At 44.5% G+C, this 20828-nt stretch overlaps 3 protein-coding genes across 4 annotated transcripts in view; 1 reads left to right on the forward strand and 2 right to left on the reverse strand.

Moving 5' to 3' along the window:
• Positions 1-20828, reverse strand: part of LOC143426409 (phosphatase and actin regulator 2) — a 266425-nt gene that overhangs the window by 244081 nt on the left and 1516 nt on the right. Inside the window, exon 2 of the mRNA XM_076899851.1 lies at positions 18624-18704. Coding sequence (XP_076755966.1) covers positions 18624-18704 — 81 coding nt within the window. The remainder of the gene's footprint in view (positions 1-18623; positions 18705-20828) is intronic.
• LOC143426410 (uncharacterized) lies at positions 2440-3156 on the forward strand. Its single transcript, XM_076899856.1, has 3 exons — positions 2440-2585; positions 2882-3032; positions 3119-3156. The coding sequence occupies exons 1-3, from the start codon at positions 2501-2503 to the stop codon at positions 3135-3137; spliced, it is 255 nt and encodes an 84-aa protein (XP_076755971.1). The 5' UTR covers positions 2440-2500; the 3' UTR covers positions 3138-3156.
• Positions 19029-20531, reverse strand: LOC143425854 (F-box only protein 7). 2 transcript variants are annotated; one of them, XM_076898899.1, is made up of 3 exons: positions 20289-20531; positions 20026-20208; positions 19029-19864 (listed from the first exon to the last, which is right to left on the reverse strand). In XM_076898899.1, exons 1-3 carry the CDS (start codon positions 20468-20470, stop codon positions 19657-19659), a joined length of 573 nt encoding a protein of 190 aa, XP_076755014.1. In that variant the 5' UTR covers positions 20471-20531; the 3' UTR covers positions 19029-19656. The 2 variants fall into 2 exon arrangements, with proteins under 2 accessions (XP_076755014.1, XP_076755013.1); XM_076898898.1 differs by having other exon boundaries at positions 19031-19864; positions 19942-20208.

The following is a 20828-nucleotide window of genomic DNA, read 5'->3' on the forward strand; positions in this document are numbered from 1 at the left end:
TATTGGAAATAATTTAACAGTCTTTTTGTGTCGTCGTGAATATTTATAGGGCGGTAAGGTAATTGTACGCTGGAAACAAAATCTGTGTCATCGTGACCATATAAATTATGTTTTTAATTGCTTTGGATGTTAAGTTTGTTTTACGGGGAACAATTGATGCGTACTTTACTCGTCGGAGTATTGATTTCTGGATTGAAACTGCGAGCCGGTTCTCTGGAGTCAAAGAAACGCGTGCAACGAGTCCTGTCGACCGATCGAGGACGGATACACGGAATTTGTTGGAGCAAAATATAAAAATACTCTTTGAAGTTACAAAGAGTTTTATAGACGATATAGAAAAAGGTGGGGAACAATAATGGACGATTGAAACCGTGGCTCGAACAATGCAGGAAAAATGGCAAGCATTTCATTTTGCGCCGTTGGGAGATGAAATTTTTTGCTCCTTGTGCGATGTCAAATGAATTCTCTCTTTGCGAGTATACTTTTGCCACACGAATTTCAAGGGGGCGGCCAATTAAATCGTGCAATTAAAATTACCATTACCGTTCGTAATTCCGCAACCACGAACCCATGACTTTCACGGCTTCCATAAATATTTTTAATATTTTTAAAAGCAATGTCGGATTTATTTTAATTTAACAAGTAACGCGACCACACCATAGCCTCGAAAAACATTTCGTCCACGGTATAATAGTATATAGTAATAATTCCGCGAGTGGCCATCGTAAATTTCACCCTCGATGCAAGCATTTCAATTAACTCGAGTGTTCCGCCGGGCGGATATTCGACTTTCCATTGATCCTTTCGTTGCTCGCGTCAAATTGCATTAATAGTTCGAAGTGTCGGAACCACGGAGCTCTAAGACCTAAGCAACAATTGTAATCGGATATGGGACTTAAGAACAACCTCGGTGGAGGCCTCGATGAAACCAGCATTACGTAAGTTTCTATAGGATTATTGGGACCAGTGGTGTTACCGTCGCGCGTTTAATTGACGTCGAAGTTTCCGTTCACCCGGTGGAATCGAATCCCCAGCAGCTAATTTCTTGCTCATTATTTGTTCGCAAGATGCACGCGGTGAACTCGAGGTAACCCGTAGCCAGAGGGTGCGAAAGGGGCCATCAAACTTCTCACCCGTATTCGAATAACATTCCGACGTGATCCCATTCGAATCTCCGCGGAAAATTGATAAGTATTCCATGAATAATTTTAAATCAACCGTAACACCGAGGGAATTATTGCGTGAAGGTTCTCTCGCCGTCGACTCTGGTGATTCAAATTTAGCGCGATCGACTGAGAAGAAGGTTCAGTCGTTGCACGATCTCGAGTCACTTTACTCCACTGGTTTTACTTGAGACAGGACAATTCTCTGTAAGACGAAACGTATCGTAGGAATATTTTCTTCCGCGTTTCGTTTCCAAGCAATTTGTAAAACACGCGTTGTTTCGCGAACAAGTAGCCAGGTAGTTCGTTTGGGTCTTCACTTATGAATTTACGCGGCGTGACGATAATTTGCAAAACTAATTGTCTGTTCCCGTTATCGGGAAGACAGCACGTAGCAGGAGGGCTTAGTTATCGGTCGGACGAGCGGAGACGATAATGGAGTGCGTGTGCCTAAGTAGAAAATTACACTAATTCGGTAACGATAATGGTAATGAAAACGGCATTAATTTTCGAGCGATACCAGCCAATGAGCCTGTATCGAGATAAGGTGTTTAACGGTTTAATTTGAGCCAAGGTATTCCCCTGATACCCGTTAACAGCGATTACTCGAACTTGCCAGCACTTCTGGGACGATCGTCATAGTTTGACGATGATTAGGTTACGTTAGGTTAGTTGCGCGGAAAATACGTTCTATCGCCTGTTATTGTGTGCACTGTCAATTCGAGGCTGGGAAACCTTATTATCTTAACTCTACTTTTCAAACTTTTCTCAATATTTCATAGATACCGCGCATAATTAAATTTCTCTTCTACTCGTTACTAAACTGGTTAATTATAACCGCTCTTAAGTAATTACAGAGGATATCGATGTATCAATTTTCGAAAATCGCGCGCACATTTAACGAACTGATCGAGAAATAAATATTTTTCAAGCGTCAACGGGGAAATGAAGAAATTCGTTCGTTGAACCAGTCGATCATTTCCTCGAGGAAAGACAACGCCTTCGAACGAAAGCGTGCAACGGTTAAATTGATCGAACGGCTAAGAGATTGCGCGACACACGTTTAATTGGCGAATTCGAATTTGTTTTTATTTGCACGCGAAACGAGGAACGAAGCAACTTCGACGATTTTGCGTATTTCATTAGCGGAATTCGTCATCCTCGATATGTTTTCGAACGCAAATTAACAGCTCCTTTGATGCAATGCAAACAGATCAGTGTGTCATGGTGCGTACGCCGTTCAAGCGTATATAAGACTGGATCAGGCCAATCGGTGATCAGACAAAAGTTGACTACGATTTCGTACGACCGCGAGTGTGCCTTCGAGACTTAAAGCCATGGAGAAACGCGTCCTGTTCCTCTTCGTCGTGGGCTTGGTGCTCGTTATCGTTGCCGCGAAACCCATTTCGGGTGTCGACAATTGTAAGTTTCTTAATAAATTGTTTCTGCGATAAGCTAACTAGTGTAAAATATTGGAAAAATGTATCGTAATGAGAAAAACCAGAAGTTGTATACAGAAATATAGTTTGTGTCGTCTTCGAAATTATATTTTTTACAGTTCAATTCAGCTTCGCGATAAAACAAATAGTTTCTCCGTGAGAATTGTTCGATTATTAACTACTTATATTATTGCAAGGCTGTCGATTTTCTTAACTGTTCGTGGTGCCAAGTTCTAATTGACATAGATTCATAGTCGAACATCGCGACTCGTTTTGCAGATGACGACGAATTGCTGGCAACGAAGGACACGGTGCACTATCCCTATCTGTTCTGGTTTGGCAGACCTTTCTATGAACGAGACGACGATGGCGATAACACGTATCGTAATTACGAACAAAGATCATCCACTCTGTCCTACACCCATGTCGGGTATGTAACATAAATTGATCGCAACAATTGATTAAAAAGGATATATGATATTAAGGGTATTTTAGATTGTATATTCTTCATTGCAGAGCCGGATGGGGACGTTAATACGATTCCACCGTGAATTTACGTATCATTAATACCACCGAACGATGACAGAGTGCATCATAAATTTATATTAATTGCCATGTCAAACGAACATTACAATTTGTATGTTATTAGTTGTTGTAACATTCAATTACGTTTTCATTGTAAAGTACCGATAAGTTACTAACGGATATAAATAGTCTGTATAATAGAATTTTGTACTTTCATATGTGATTCTATTAAAATAATCAATTAATGACAGAAGCGTCCAGTTTATACAACATCACTCTTCCTCGAACGTCGAACAAGTTCCCGAACGAAATTGTCATTCATCGTTGCTTGGCAAACAAAGCGATGCGTTAGACGATCGATATTTCTAGAAATATACGCTCCTTGACTCACAAAAAGATCTCGAGGATGCGTCATACGTGAATCTCGCGACACAACGACGCGATCGATGCAAAGAGCGTCCATGTTAAATAGCTGACAAATATTTCTAAGTATTCGGCCGTTGACAGCGAATTCAGAGATGTCAGTGAATTCGTTTCGAACAACATCAGTCGAACAGTCTGATGCAATTCAATTCTATTCTAACTCTAGCAAGTTCATTATTATTCGACTCGTCCTGTTAAGAATTGACTTCAGTTGAAATTATGGAAATCAATTTCGTTTCATATATTTCAATCGATCATAGCTACGATGTATAGAAAATTAAAATGATATTAATATTCCTAAAACACTTTTCTCTCCATGATTTTCATGTATAATAAAAACTTTGCACCTATAACTACGAAACAAGTTTGTACCCAACTGTCGGTGGTTTCGATAAACAGCCAATAAAGCATGAAGGCACGAAAGGAAGAGGGACCATAACCAAGTACGTAAAGAGGAGCACTTAAAGGTGCTTAGAATTCAAAGTAGCGTTAAAATTCATCTCGAGCAGGAGAGGCGATAAAAAGGTTAAGGTCCGTGAAGAGGTCTAGTACATAGTCTACGTCGAAGGTAGCCGCGAAATTCGTCTGGATAGTTTCGCGAACTTCAACGCGAACGAGCCGTGGAACCAGCCTGCGTAAAAGCAGCGATGACTACATCGACCGTGACGATTATGAGCCGTGCAATTCCAGATTCCACGGTATCCCAGACCTACGTAAAATAGAGAAACAAAGTAGAATTTTTCTAATTCAAACCCAGCGACCATCAAGATCGAATTATCCACTTACAATCCCGACAAACCCCAGTTACTCACAAATCACACGCATTCCCTTTAATATCCAATAAAAAGACACAATTCCGTTTGCTTACCCGAAACAATTGCTCGCGAAACAGATGTACCGCGAGGAGTGCGAGAGAAACACGCGTACGCCAGACGCATAAATAAGCCGAGAGGGTTGAAAGTTTAACCTTTTGCGCTCGAACGGCGACTCTCAGTCGCCACGATGTTTCGCGTGGCAACTCGAGCGGCTGTATTTACGCTGAATTTCGTTATCTCCAGTTAATAAATACGAAGTATTGGTTCGTGAATAGGCCCCTTAGGCTGTTTATGTCTTCGGTTGGAAAGTGACATTGTGACGTAAATTCCTGTACGACTGTAGGTCCTGAATACGATGTGTCTAACGTTAGTACAGTTTCGACGGTCGTAGCGAGCACATTTGTCGCGAAATTTTGCACCACTCGTTTGAAAGTTTTAAGGCGAGTTTGATTTTAAATTGATCATGATTAAATTAGTGGTAGAACAAGTGTAAACAGTAATGACGTATCGCGTGTGAGAAATAGAAAAATTAGTGTAATAGACAGTGAATTCGGAAGTAGCAGCGATCACCCACAAGATCCTGGCGACTCAGAATGTCCTGGTAAGTGTTTTTTGATCACACCAAACACCACTACAGAACTTGAACTTCGATAATTATCATTTTCAAAATGTAAACTTTAAAATTGTCTCGAGTTGCAGAGCCGCCTGACCAAAAAGGTCGTCGAGCGCAAAGGGTTAATGAAACCAAGAACGGGCCTTTTAATCGGACGCATAGTAATTTCGAAGGAGGAAATCTTAACGAGGCTTTTGTCTGCTCGGAGGAGCGCGTGGGTGGAGGAGGGTTGGTTCTTCCAAGGCTCTCCCAAGGGGCTCGTAGTCCGACGCCAGGTGAACCAGAGGCTCGGGCCTAGATGGTCCCGTGGCTCGTCGTCTCGGTAACGCACGCTGAAACGGCCGCTCCTCGTGAATATTTAACAGGCTACTAAGAGGATGAGCTTCCTCGAGAGGGGTTCGTCGGCGAACGTGGAAACGGGACGCCGCGGAAACGAACGACGCGGCCGCTTTTCCCTTTTAATCCCTGCCACCCTAGACGACCGGCTGCGAAATTATAACTCAGCCCTCTCTCTCTCTCTCGCTCACTCTTTCCATCTTGCTCCTCGTTTTCTTTCACTTTTTTTTCTTCCTTTCCCTGCGAGAGTCGAGAGAGTGTCACACTTTTCACTGGCCCGCACTCTCGTTCTCGTTTCGACGGAAACAACGCGCGACACCCCTGCATTCACTGGGTTTGGAGAGAGTCGCATCGCTGACCTCCCTCGGGGAGAATTCTTTGGCTCCGCCGTGGGTACCATCGACAGCTACGGAAACGAACATTTTTCTTTCCCCAGGAATCGAGGAAAGTGAGATTTCTCTTCGTATCGGCTCCATTTTGTGAAATGTTTCAGTTCGTTTTTAGATAGCGGTCGTTTTCGTTACTGAAACGACGATACGAAAGAATGCGATACCTAAGCGATCGATTGAAACAAGTTATTACTCGTCGTTCTGAAGAGAGATCTTTGTAATTTAAATACGTTTCATGATCACGAGTGATAGATTCGCGAATGCCAAACAGCATCGGCGCGGCACGATTAAGCAGAGTAAATTTGCTCAAAAATCAAGCTGTTGTTGAGCGTTACAGATTAATGAATATTCATCGGCAATAAAGCAGGAGATATCTCGTGATTCCATCGGAAAGCAATAACGCACGGAACACGAGATATCTCGTGATTCGTCTGGGACGCGTTAACCAATAAATAAACAAGTAATTCCTCTAAGATATTGTTCTTTCGCCATTTTTTTATCATTTTACCAATTTGCATTTCTACAATTGCGATCGTCCTCGTTCTCCTTTTATGCAAGGAAACGCGCGCGATCGTTGATTCCTTATTGCACGGTGGCGGCGGTTCAGGTGCAATTAAAAACAGATTACCGTTGCGTTTCACATTCTGATAATAGAACGAGAATATGATAACAGTGTCCGGCGCAACGGTCGACACGCGACAAGCACGAACAGAGAGATAAATGCACAGCGGGGCGCTCGTGACGCGACGCTTCGACGATCGAGCAAAATGGTCGGATGTGTGTTTTGAATATTCATCGCACGGTTCGCGTGCTGATTAAATGCAAATCGGATTAAAGCCTCCCCGCCTTTGGTTAACCGGCCGCCTTGCCGCGAACCCGCTAATTTCGCCTTGCTTCCGACGCCGCGGAATCCTCCCTCAAGATTCGTTTCGCCCCTCTGATAACTCGGTTCCAGCTAGCGCTGATAAGACACCTCGCATACGAACGAGCCTCTCATTTGTTCCTTTCTCCTGTAAACACGTTACCAGGAGATCCCAATGATTGCGAAATTCAGCGTGTTCGGTAATCAATTTCAGCTGATCAAAGCTCTCGTAATAAAGGTTTGCTATGTTATCGAAATTTTGAGTAGTATTGAAAATCGTTCGATTAATCGTGCGATCTCTCTCGCAAAATTGGAAGTAAAAATCATAAAAAGTTAATACAGAAATCGAACGAAACCCCGTTTGTGCCACGAGTTTAGTTGTTTACCGCCGCCGGAAGCAATCGTCCCAGAAGTTTCGAACGACAATGGCGTTTCACGGAGCTCTTTTCAGAAACCGTTTGATCAGTTCCCCTGGCAAAGGGACAGAAGCGCGCGATGGTAAGGCACGACAAACGCGAATTCCTATTAATTATCGATCGTTCGACGGTTGAAATAGACTGTGGCTCGTTCGTATTCCACGGACGCATCCCGCTAACCATTTTTTTTTTCTCCTCTCCACCCTGTCCCGTTCTTCCCTATTTCGTGGCGCGTCGCGCGGGAAATCAAAAATCGCCCTCGAACTCATTATTAAACCCCGTAACGCTGGTCCTCGTCGAATCGATAAGCGGGCACCCCGATGGAAAGTAGCCACCACCGGAAGCCACTGCGACGAAAACGCGAGGATGTCGCGCGCAATTAAACTTCGAGCCCTGTCCCCTCTGATACGTACGAAATCACGATGGGAACTCGACGACGGATTTATCGTACCGCGAGGAATATTAATAATGAACGAACGATGCTACTATGTCGCCATTTACAATATATACCTGCGCTGTTTCCCCGTTGCTTCGTAATAGTAGCATCGCGATGGTGGACAAATCTGTAGGATTGAATGCGATTTTTTGGAAATATTTAATAAACATTTAACACAGAATATATAATCATACGCGACTGTGTCTCGAGCAACAGAGCCAGATTCGCTGGTAAAACGAGCGACCATGCAAACACAAACGAATAGCCGAGTCGCGACAGCAGGTATACGTATTACAATTACCGAAATCCCACTAATACGAGAATTAACAAGCCATGCGACGCGCATCACGATTCACCATTTGCTAGCAACGCGGACCGGGATCGTATCGAGCCGCGGCTACAAAACGATGATTAATGGTCGGCGGGAACGATAAAACGCCTATCAGCCGCGTTATTCCCGATCGACTTCCCGCGCCGGAAGGAAACGCGAGTTTGTCCGTAAACCTGTCCGGCGTGGCCCGCCAGCGGCGGAAACGACGCGGAAAACAAAATGTAAATTGGCTTTCTTCGCGAGCGGCCGCTTGACGCGCGATTTATCGACCATTCGAACGGGGAACGTCGCCGGGTCGCATCTGCAGCTTTTCTCGTGCCGTCCGCGCGGTGATTCCGCCTACGATAAATCAAACCCCCTTCGCGGGAACTCCTCGCCGTTGTTCGGCGCCCGTGAGCAATGCTCGACGCGACGAACATCACGCAAGAAAGTTGTCGCGCGAAAGATCTACCCGAGAACAGTCCGGGAATGATGTATCGCCTTTGTTTGAAATTTTTCGTCGCGACTCTGGAACTCGTTCCTGGTGCCCGTAGGAAAACTGCCGCGATACGCGCCACGCTGTTTTCTAATAGCAATTTTCTTCCTCGTCTCATCGGTGGCGAGACGGATCGAGAGAATGGACGGTATGAAATGAATTTCTTATGATTCAGAATAATGTTCGATTAGAACGCGTGCACTGTAATTTATATTTTGCTTCTGATTTTCTTGCTGCTAATCTACCATACGCAGTTCCATTTTCTCTGTAAATTGTAACATCCACTCGAATGAAACTACCAATTATAGCATTACGTTTCAGTTTGTACGCATCAAAAGGGGTTTCGATCCGTGGAGAGTTTTGTCTGTTATTTATCACCGATATCGAGGTCAATATCTTACGGGCGACTAATTAAAAGTGCAACGCGCAGCAAAAATTGTAGAGCCGCCACGGTCGTTGAGCATCGGGCGCGAATAAATCGGGCGAAACAGCGGAAAAGCAACTTTTATCTCGGAACTTTCTCTCGAATTTTCGCAGCCACCGCGTTCGACAAATTTACGGCGAAGATCGGATTTTAAAATGGCGGCGGGACGAGTTCCCTGTCGTTCCTGAAGACCTGCATCTCCGTGCATCCGCGAATCTGCATAGTTCCCTCGTTTACGGCCGTTTCGGGACGGAGCACCGAAATTCTAATTAGAACTTGGAGCGTTTCGAGTGCTTTCGCGGACCCTCAATAAAAACGGACGTATCGTAAACTCACGAGAACGCTGCATTTCTGGAGCGCGAAATTTAATAACGCGCCGCAACTTTTGTATCGCGTGTTTGCTTGCCGCGCGGAAACAGATAAATGGTTAAACAAATTTTATTAGATTCGCCGGATTCACATTTTCAATCGTTGCAAAAATCGTTGCAAAAATACGAGATGAATTCTGTAAGCGTTTCTCAGCCAAACCCTTCGTGCGATTAGCTCTGATAATTAATCGAATTGGTTATTCATTTCTCTAGACGTCGATGCGCTCCGAGTATCGAGCAGAAGCTCAAGCTCTAAGGTGCACTGTAAAATTCATTGAATCTCGGAAAATTAATTAACTCGATAAATATTAGCGCATAAAGAAACTTCGCGAACGTATTTCAGTTTATCGAACTGCGTTAAATATTTGAGTGGCTATCAGGTCGGGGAGATTGAATAAATTAAATTGAGCTTAGAGTTAAATACGAAATTGGAAGCCGCGGTAGCTGAACGCGGAAAATAAGACGATTTCTAATCCTTACAATTACTCGTATACACCGCCATACAACTCTGACAGCGTCAACCCTACAATTAACGCGGCAACAACAACACCAATTAAGATTAGACTGCGAACGCGCATGACACGCACATGCACCCACACGTTACCCGTTATTTTGCGCCGAGAACTGTTCTGAAACATCCACAAACCAGCGAAACGCGTGTCCCGTTCAAACTCCGACAACTGAGCGCCGCTCGAACTTTCCTAAACATCCATCCAACCTGTTCGCACCTAACTTCTCAAAAATTCATTCGACCTCGCGGGAGTTCGTTGCCCCGTCTATTAGGTCTCCTCGCGATTTCTCGAACGATATTCGAACCTGTGAATACGCGCAAGTAGAAAAGAACCTGTCGCAATTCGAAAGAGTAAATTTCTTTAGATTACTTTCGAGACAACCTTGTCTCTTTCCTTCTTTCACTCTTATATAACCAGTATCCAAATAGATTTCGAACAAACTTTTTTAAACTCCATCTGCAGAGCCGCTGAAAAGCTTCTACGAGTATTAACAACAGTACGCACCGATAAACCATTAAAAAAAACATGCTCGTGCAATTACAATAGACTTAAAAAGTTATATTAACCAGTGCGTCGTACATCCGTGCATCGATTTGTTGAAAAACACGAAGACATGCCTAGAAAAAAGAACTGATTCCCGTTCTCAGAGAAGCCACAGCTACGCGTATCTTGATCGCCATTTAATAACGCATCCACGGCGAGTAACTTAAAGCGCGTGACGCAATCGTGGGAGTAGGCGATCGTTGGCGATGAATTTTCCGTTGCGCAAAACAGGCGCGATTAAAAGTCCGCGCGAAAATTGATTGCGCAGCCACATCCTCCGGCTGTCCGCCTCGGGTGGAAGACACGGCGAAGGATGCAGGAAACGGTGTTGCGGCAAGCGCAACGCTGCGCCCGTTCGCCACTCGTCGTGACGTAATCGCGTAAATATTCGCTGCGGTGGGACCTCGATTTTTGAAACGGAACCACGAGAGGCACGCATCTGGAGCGGAGCGAATTTGGCAGTGTTCCCCCTTGGTGCGGTCGCGACGAGACTATAACGCGCTTCAGCGCACCCTCCGCGTCCTCTTTCTCCCTCTTGGCGCGCTGGCTGTCGGTTATTGTAGCCAGTCGCACGAAACAAGGACCTCGACTTGGATCTACTGATCCTCGTGCGACCTGATTTTCTCGGGGATCTTATCATCTATTTATGAATGGGATTTTGTGAAATTTTCATGAGGAAGGGAGTTATCATTCTTTGAAGGAATATGTTATTTCGTGACATTTTCTATTCTCGTTAAGGGTACTAATGGTAAAACGAGCCTTCTCTCATGAGACATTAATTCCAATCATCTCTCCATTGATCTCAAATGCATAATGAACATCTAAGTAAACTGCTAACGAAACTTCCGATTCGGGAAGTTGGCTCTAGGACGCATCAAAGTTTGGTCTTTCTTGCGCATAAATTCAACGACTGCTCGTTTGGCTCAATTACTCAGGACACCAGTTACCGTTTCGATCAAGTTGGAATTAGGCCAGCCGATGACCCATAAACACGATCGGCATTAATACCGATAAACTCGTTAGGATCGGTGTGACTGAATGACCGGTTGGACTAATGACGGAAATTCGTGGCGTGCCTCACGGTTGCTACAGCTGTACACCCGTTTAAAATTACTTTCGAATTACTTTATTGCGTTCGTTTGGGCACGCAAGTTACATCGGGAAAGTATTACACGCGCCTCGGGAACTTGGCAAATTATTACGTATATAAAAGAGAAAGATCCAGCTTTCACTTAATGATATGACTTTTAATAAATCACAATAACTTTTCTTCCTTTAGTGTAACACGCTCTGGACTTTCACTCGACGAAACGCGTAACGATTACGTATTTAGAGGAACGCGAAGGTATATTTAGACGACTGTAATATCGTGGAGTGTCTAGAAAATAGACGATATATGCTTCCTATGCGATGTCAGATGAGAAATCTAAATCTCTGCCAATGACCGCGCCGCGACGTTGCTTGAAAAAATACCTCGCGAGTTCGCGTCCAGCGACTGCGTTTGCATGCGCAATGAAACGTTCGAGAAGAACAGTCGCGATCGGTACGTATAAGCGTTGACCTAAAAACGGGGCCGCGCGAAACGCAGGAGAGGACGCCGTCCGGTCGATCCGCGGGACTCACCCTGCGAATAAATCGGGAACTCTCCGTCGCTGTGGCTGTGCGTGAGCATCCCCGTCGAATAGAACTGCCACAGGGCCCGTTTCCGGTTCTCCTCGGACGTGCCAGGGTCGTCGTCGTCGGCGTGGTCCAGCAGACTTAACACCTCGGATAGCGACAGGTTGACGTTGATGTCCTCGGCACGACGGGCGGTCCTTCTAGGGAAACGCGATCGTTCGTACGCACGGCAGCCGATCCCCTTCTCGGGCTCCACTTTTCCCGCGACCACGCTCGCCTCACCGATGCCGCCTGGCTGGCATCGCGCGGAACTCGCTTGTCCACCACCGAGCACTGCTATCCGGTTCACCGCGGATATCCCTCGTACGCACCACCAACTTTCATCGACTGCTTTCCCTTCTTCGCCTGTCGTTCATTCGCGCACACACCACCTGAGAGAACGCGTTCCTTTTCCTACATTCTCCTTCCCCACCCCCTGTTCTTCTCGAACCTCTGAGGATAGAGGAGATCGATTAAAGAACGTGGGAGCGAGGCTCCTCTCGACGCGGTGAAGCGAGGTCGAGACATCGATCCTGGATGATCTCAACCTCTTCGCGGCTGAGATGGCCTCTGCTGAGCTAGCTTTCGGCAGGCACGTTTCGTGCGGCTCTTACGTCGACTTATTGGAATCGTTTTAATTACGAGTGCGCGGCTTTTGTTACTGCGGAGAACGGTTTGCGAGAGTGTAGCTTTGAATTCAACGAGGGTGTGCATTATTTTTGATTGAAATAAGTGTGATTATAAAATTGGATGTTTTTATAATACACTCGCGTGGAGTGTAATTCTTTGGAGTACATCGTGCGACAACCATCCGGACAAAATTACCTCTGCTCACCCTACGAGCTCGCTCGACTCTTACTTCCAACCCCTGTTCCACCCTCGATGAGGAAGATAATACCTCGATCCCCTAAACTAAACTAAAAATGCAACCCCAGCTATTTTCACGGACTATATCACAACAAGGTGGCGTCTCGCGATTAACTACCTACAACGCGCAATTTTAAACTTTGTAATTTGTAACGATATCTGATTCTTAAAGAAAGGGCTGTAATCGATCGCGTTATTTCCCCAAAGAAGTCTGAAGACAAGAAAGCTTCTCGAGTGCCGTCGTCTGAATACTCGAAACGCCCCTGCAGAGCTCAGAGCGCAAACGAGAAACGGAAGGAGAAGGAACCGACAGAAGAGGTATGGAAAAAGCAACGCTGTCACCGTGCGTCGCGACGCCCGTCCGTTTCTGCACGCGTAAATTTATACCGCGGCTATTAATACGTCGGAGCTTGCGGGTTGATCGATCGCCCGAGGGAGAAAAAGGAAGGGACCCCCGAGTAGAGATTGAACCGCGCCTTTGTTGGTGGAGGGCCAGAGCCAGCAGCCTCCCTTAGATAAATCGAAAGTACGCCGCTAATAACGTGCCCCGCGCTACCACTCTCATCCCCGTTCCGCTTCGATCCGCGATTACCCTCCTCGTGGCACCCCTTCGACCGCCCATTTGTTAGCGGGATTTATTTTCCGATCGGTCCTCGCGATTCAAATCTGCCAGCGCAGTATCGTTTCGCGTCCGCGAGAAATTGAAATTGACGCGATCGCGTCCGAGGCCGAGGAACTTTTTTCGCCGCGCACCCTCGTACGAAACGGCTAAGGGATATTAATCGATGCTACCACAATTCTCCATGCGAACAGGATTGTAGACGCGGAGAACGGATTCGGTCGATGAAATTCGTTCCACGATTTCTCGCGGTGAAAACGCGTCGGTTGAAATAATATTCAAAAATGTAATCTCCATATTTTCGTATGCATAGTTCTCCGAGTTCCCTGTGTTGTTTTACGCGGAATTCACCTCGGTATTGTGCGAAAGTTGCGGCGGCTTATGGATCAGACGGGTTTGCTTTCGGTGATATCGATGAGCGTTACGTCGTTTTCGAAATTAAACGCGGTAAATGATAGAGAATAATATAAATTCTCGGTGAGTGCCGGTTCCATCGGATTCGCACGGTGGGAGCGTGTGATTTAATAGCCGATGCAACGTTGTAAATTGCGAAATGAAAAAGCTGCGCGATGCTCCCCGGTGGAATACACAAGTTTGTTCGGGTAGGGATTGATTCGGGGCTTCAGTGCTGGAATTTATGCGGAAGCGGGCAATTATCGCTAACGACGGGAAACTCCCTTATTGGCTTTCGATCTTCTTTATGTATTCTGCGAGTAAACGATCTCGAAGCTTTCCTGTAAACTTCTTCGCCTCGGCTATCGATAAATGGAAGTATTGTACTCGTGTCTATTAAAACAGAAACAAGATGCACGCGTTTTTAGAATAAAAAATAATATTTCATTCACGAGCAGAAATTAGCTAGGCCTTTTAAAACCAGGCGAACTGCAAGCTACGCTTTCAGTTCTTTTCATAAACGGTACGTGCTTGTAAACGCTTGGACGGTTCCCGTTAAACAACCACTGCTGTTCGTGTCCCGAATAATCACGAAATTGTAGGCCGTTCAAAACAATTAGGAGATTTGCTGTTTGCAAAGCAAACCAGCCATCCAACTCTATGGTGCAGCTCAAACACCAACAACGAAATCGTTCTATGTATAATTAACACGATACTTTCATCGAATGCCACGTTTGCACAATATAAACGTCAAGTCTTAACGACTACCTACTGGCCTACAAATTTCGACTAACTCATTCGATCAACCGAGCATGCGATGCTCCGTGAAGAATTACAAAATCAACATCAAACGATCGCGAGAAACAAGAAACAAGGCTAGCAAAAATCACCAGCCACATAGAAAAAGACCGCGTGAAGTACGTAGCACAGCGAAATCTCAGCGCGAAATAAACTTTCCCCGCAAGGACTCCCGAGAGGCGAAGTCCAAGCCTCCGAGTCGCAAACCCTAACCACCCAACGTCGATGTCTCGACTTTCGCTTCGAACGATCTTCTCGAAACTTGCACAGGGGAACCATCGACGTATTTACCGCGCACTGGTGTGTCCCAGCTTCGCCCTCTTCGAGGGCCTCTGTAAAATCGCCGGGCCTTTCCTTTCACTTCCCGTTTCGATCTCTTCGCGCGATCCTTCGATCGAGCCTGTCGATCCACAGCACACACGCGCGGTATCCGTCAGCGGCGGATTGAAAAAAACCGGGACGAGAAACCAGCGTCCGTGACGAGGCGGACGATCGCACTGGACGACTCCACGGGGAGGGTGGCGTGCACGCGTGTCACGACGATCGCCGGTCGTGCGAGCGTAGAATAGGTCGAGCACGAAGAAACGTGCGTGGTACGCGCGACGGAGCGGGAAGGACTTTCGTCCAGGACGGGTTCGATGCGCGCACTGGGGATGAGAGAGAGCCAGGGAGCAACCCGGAGAACGGAGAACGTCGACACCCGCGCTGGTGGGACGGAGAGGGCCGATTCAGGCGGTGGCGCGAACGAGAGCGCATAGGGGCGGCGCGATAGGGAGAAAGAGAGAAAGAGGAAGGCCAAACGGCGCAAGCTTAAGCCCGCTACCGGGCTTCGAAATACGCATACGACATAGTACCGCACACCAGCTAGAATCGTGAACCAGTCCCGATTCCGGAATAACGAATGCTCTAGCGTGGCGCTATCCCGTTCCCGTGATCCCCGCTGCTCCATCCTAGCGGGACACTGTCCCATTTGAAAATTAGGATCACCGTGCAACGGCTCGCCCTTTTCGATCGTATCGAGAGCCAACAACGAGGGTGGTCCAGTGATTAACGAATTCTCTAATTCTCGTACCGCCGCTGGTTAGAGCGAAGTTGTACGATGCGAATAGAGGGTTAGAAGGCAACGACCCCGTAGGAAGATACATCGGTTATCCGTCTCCTTGCGTGCTCGTTTAGTTACGATATATTATAATGCTTGTTGGTACAGTTTTTATATACGCGTCGTGCAGTGTTATCATCTCATAAATGTATTTCTGAAAATCACGCTAGTTACTGCTAGTGCAGTCTTAAGGGTAGAGTCTGAATATTCAGGAGTCGCTATTGTTCCTCTGTCGTTGTTATTTACAGCGAAACCGCACAATCTTTTAGACACATATCTCACCGACTAACACAGCGCGTGCTACGCAACAATGCTCCACTTTAGCTGATTGAAGTAGGTCGCGCAAACCACTTCGGCAGGTCGCGTACAGCCGGCGAGACGCGGGGTTGCTTATCGTCGTGCTGGGGGATGATGTAACGCGATGAGGACGATGAGGCGAAGGAAGTGAAAAAAGCGGGAAGGACGAAGGATAAATGGAGCAAATGAGGCAAGACTATCGCGCGTTACGGGAATAAAAGAGAGAAAGGGGGATATGCATCCCCCGCGAGCACGGAACGAGCGTTTAGCGGTCGATTTTGAAAAGTGCACTCTTCCTACGGCCTTTCTCCCTCGTTGCCGCTCTCGTTCCGTAAGTCGCCACCTGCTGTGACCCAGTTCCCTAGACGACCTTACGCCGCGGGTTCGTCCTAAATTCGTGCGTTAACAACCCCGCCTCGCCGCTATTAATTATTATCGCGCTCGCAGCTGAATCTCTAATTGACGGGAAATACACGAGTCCTGGACAAACGTTTTAATCGCGCCTACGGTTTAAGAACGGTAATTGATACTCGCACGCGATCCTGGTGGCTTAATTGACAGCTACGTGTGTGCATCGAAGGTGTTTGGGAACGTTCTAAATAGACCGTGTAAGTAACGATTGATCGTGGATAAAAAATGGGAATCTATCTTTTCTTTTCACCAAATTTAGCACCTTACTTCATCACCCCTATTTCTACCTTCTCTGTCAATTTTTAATTGTATAGTAATAATAGTTAAATTGCCTCTACTCTTAATTCGTTAAAAGGATTTAGAGGATCTAAAATAAGCGAAGTTTACATCGCAATCTGAATTCGTAGGATACCTCGAATCGACGATACCTTTTTTTTATTACCTCGCAGGGGTGGCTAAATGAGAATTCAGGATGGAAAGTGTCGCGAAACAGGAACGTGGCGAACGTCGTTGCCGGTTACGCTTCGCCGGGTTTATTCGACGATTTCGTGCCAAAACTTCGCAGTTCGTTAAGCTGTAGCGAGGCAAGGAAGGATATTAGAAGTCACACCGTTTGTAGCGGTGCGAAGGAACCCACGATAAAAATGAGGGAAACGACAACGATAAATCGCCTGCACGTGACGTACGGGACTGAATCGCGTAAATATTGAACCCATGATTCCACCCTTTTTATTTTTTGTAACCGAGTGGAGGAAAGCAATGGATCGAACATGGACACGTTCAAAGATATTGCTGCTAGGAAAACTTTCTATTCCTCGTGGCACTACTGAAATCATAAACTACTCTAACATGTGTACTTCAATAATTCAATCATTTAGAATGCAAATTTGATGAAATTAACAAACATATATATTCAGACAATCAAATTGATAGCAACAGATGTTAAATACTAAAACGTTCGCTCGAAAGCAAAAAGGAATGGGTAAAACCGAAATCTATGGCAACGAATGAATCGATATGGAAATCTCGTAGATTGGGTTCGAATAACAATTGTCTGCTTTCTCACTTAATCTCTGCGATGGTCCTGTTAAAACGATGAACGGCAAATCGAGCGTTCGTAACGGCGGGACGCGCTCATTACAGGCTACACGCGACCATTCGATTTGCAGAAACGTTTCAATCATTTCCCTGCAGCGATTCGACACCGTATCGAGGCCATAATAACAATTATCAACCGTTCCGTGTCTAACGATCGAGTCCAGTCTTCGGATTTGTGGGATCGCGTGGGACATGCGAATTCACTTGTCCAACTGCGTTTCGCGGATTAAACCGTTTACACCGTTTCGGGCATGAGGCGGCGTTGCGAACAACGCGCAGTGTCAAGATCGAAGGGTTGCTTTTTTTGTCGAAAAAAGGTGAACGAATTTGTTGGATTACAGGGGACAGAGAAAAAAAGAGGGAAGTTCGAGATCGATAGGCGACAGCGATAAATCACTGGAGGTTTTCATATTTACAGGGGCCATAAGTTCGAATCTATAAAAATCAGAGATCCGAGCAAACCATCATTTTTCATGAAGCCAACCCTAACTGTTACTACGATCGACCTAATCCGAGGGTAGGGTTTATGAAATATTGCAAAGGAAACCCTCTGATACCCTATTCTGCATCGACATCTCGATTATCCAAAATTCTACCCTCCGAGTAAAACGCCCTGCGCTAAAATAAATTCGAGAGAATCGCTGATAAAAATCTACGCCTCCTTTTAATCTCGATATACAAAACCGTGGCAAGAAAGAGCGCATATAAAGACGAAAGAAGGAAAAAGGGATGGCTATCGTTTCGTGCGTCGATGTTTTATGATTGTACGGTTTCAGCAATTTCGTTGGCATCAAAAATGCAATAGTCTGCTTTTCTAGATTGATGGAATCGCATCGTAAACGGCAAAAACACCGATGCACGTGATAAATTGTCCATTCGTATTGTATAGTAGAAATTCGAGGCCTGCAGTCAGGATTTTTAACAACGTTCGCATGTTAATAGACTCAAAGCAGATCCATTGGAATATATACATTTTCTAGTTTTCTTTCTGTTTTTTGGGGGGGGGGGGGGGGGGGGGGATCCTAACAGAAAAATAGCAATTTCAAACTTTTTGTGCAAGTGATGTTCAATTATGAATTTGTTAAGCGTAGCTACGTAGTGCATATAAGTAATTCACCCTTTATTGGCTGAGATAACGCTTTGGACTCGAGTCAAAGTGTTCGCTTTCAGAACATAAACCGCGTTAGTTTCTACGGTTTTTTGTTTCCACTGTACGTCAGATCGATAGTGCAGTCAAGTATGCTTCCATCTGACGTACATACCAAAAGTAAAACGCAACAGAGCAGTAACAAAACCGCTGCTGGTTATCACTCACCGGTATCACCATTACTTTGCGTCGTGGTTTCCTCGTTCTCCGTATTTTCGTTACACACTGGAGGCTTCGTTGCATCGTCCGCTAAAAGAGACAAATTCGCGGTTATTACAAATTTACTTCTTTCTCGTATAAATCGAAGTAAAATAAAAAAGGCAAAGGAAGTGGGGAATATTGTTTTTGCGAAGTCAGGGAAAATTTTCCAACGCGTAAATACCTGAAAATAAAAGTGGAAAAAAACATCTTTTCAAGTATATCTATTTTTACAACGTTTCAGATTACTTAAGGAAAATGTGTTGTGTAATTTGGTTCTGAGAAGAATTTCAAGGTAAATTATCAGTGATTAAAATGCAGTTAAGAACGAGTATTCATTTTCAGGTATGATTAATAAAGCAAAAAAAAAAAAACGCATGAAAAACGTGCACTCTGAAAAACATGATTAATGTATTTTGATAATTCGATTATTGTAATCATCGACTTAAATGAACCGAGAAAGTAAAGTAATCCAACTGCATTTTGATTGATTAACATCACACTGCTTTATCGAGAATTCAAACAAAACGATAATTAGTCGGTTACGATAATGAATTAATGATAGTCCATAAATTTCACATAACAAAATCATATCTGTGCGACGATGCGTTCCGGACAATCGAGACGTGAAGTCAGAACTCTTAAGAGTTCAGTGCGTACTATTTGCACGCATTTCTTAAGATTGGTCTCATTAACAAATGAAATTAAATATATCTATTTAATTAAACTATATATTTAATAACTATATATAGATATCGCATATGAATAGTACATTATACAATTCACAAATTGTGATAAATCGCAGTTTATAAATCTTATTATTACACAATCTTTTATCTTTTACAAAATCTTACAAACCAGAATACGTGGATACATTTATTCCCTAGAACAATTCTTACGCTACATTAAAGTTTCTTAGAATCACTTGTAGCGAAGCATTGTATAACGCTGTATACATAACGGTTGATGATTCATTCCTGGTGTCTCCACTATGAATTGTCTCTCAGCAGCAAACCTTCCCCAATTGAGTTTGTGAACAAAGTTGATAGAATTGTAAGCAACACTGTGCCATTTTTGTTAAACTTTGGGTATCCAACATTCTTAAAATTCTAAGTTTTAACTCAGTTGGGATAGTTTGAAGACTAGGGCCCATCACCTTTGCTTTGATCAAAACGTCTGTACGCACTGGAGTGGACAATGTGTCTTTAAACCTATCAAATAATGTTATAAGAGATCGTATACAATGGCTGTTAGATCGTATAGGTTAATATCGCTACGTTCGTTATACCTGTGAGATATCATTCTGAGATTTATATACCTTCCGCTAAGTTCACCCGAAAAAGGATTAACATGCTTTAAAGTTTGTACGCACATAGTATAAGTTGTTTTCCCTTCCATAAGGGGAAAGAAATTAAGAATCAAGGTATCTCCCAAAGGGATTGCCACTAGCTTGCATATTATGTCTGGAACGTCTTGCAATTGAAAATACAGCTGGTAGATCCCTGTTTCTTGTGACTTCCAGTCTTTCGGTATATGGAGAGACCTTAGCTTTGGTCTGTAATGAATGTAGTTTGCAACACATAGTTGAAAGCTAAAGTTCTTAAAATGTAGGTGGTATCGAATGTTTGCGCGTACCGTTTCGAACGGTCACTGTCCGGCGGTGACAAGTAAAAACCAGCTTCTGCTAACAACACTATTACTAAGGCAACTAAATAATCGTGATGTGTTGCTTTCTCGTCTAAATCTTTCAATATTCCTTCCAACGATGGGACTAATTTCGTATACGTGCTGTCTTCTGCTAAGATAGGCTCTAACATTCTCACAAATTTTTTACAATTTTAACCTACAAAATCGCGTGACGTAACGAAATATATGACTGTCAGTAAATGTTTTGTTTATAGCAGCGTGTAGGTTATTGTATGGTTGCGCCACTATCGCCTCGCTTCTCATTAAGGAGGTTCCTGTTGCGCCATCTGTTTCCATCGCACCAAACAAAGTTTTCTAAATCTATTTCGCCTATTCTAGTTGAAAATATTTTCCACTCGCATTGGAAATAAAAAGGTTTAGGTATTTCTAAGGGGATGCAAGAATGTTACGATTATACTTTTTATAAGATAGCAGTAGCGGCATCTATGGAAAAACGTGCAGATCATAACACATTTAAAATCAGATGGT

This window comes from Xylocopa sonorina, chromosome 8, assembly GCF_050948175.1.
Source record: "Xylocopa sonorina isolate GNS202 chromosome 8, iyXylSono1_principal, whole genome shotgun sequence".
Taxonomy (NCBI): Eukaryota; Metazoa; Arthropoda; class Insecta; order Hymenoptera; family Apidae; genus Xylocopa; species Xylocopa sonorina.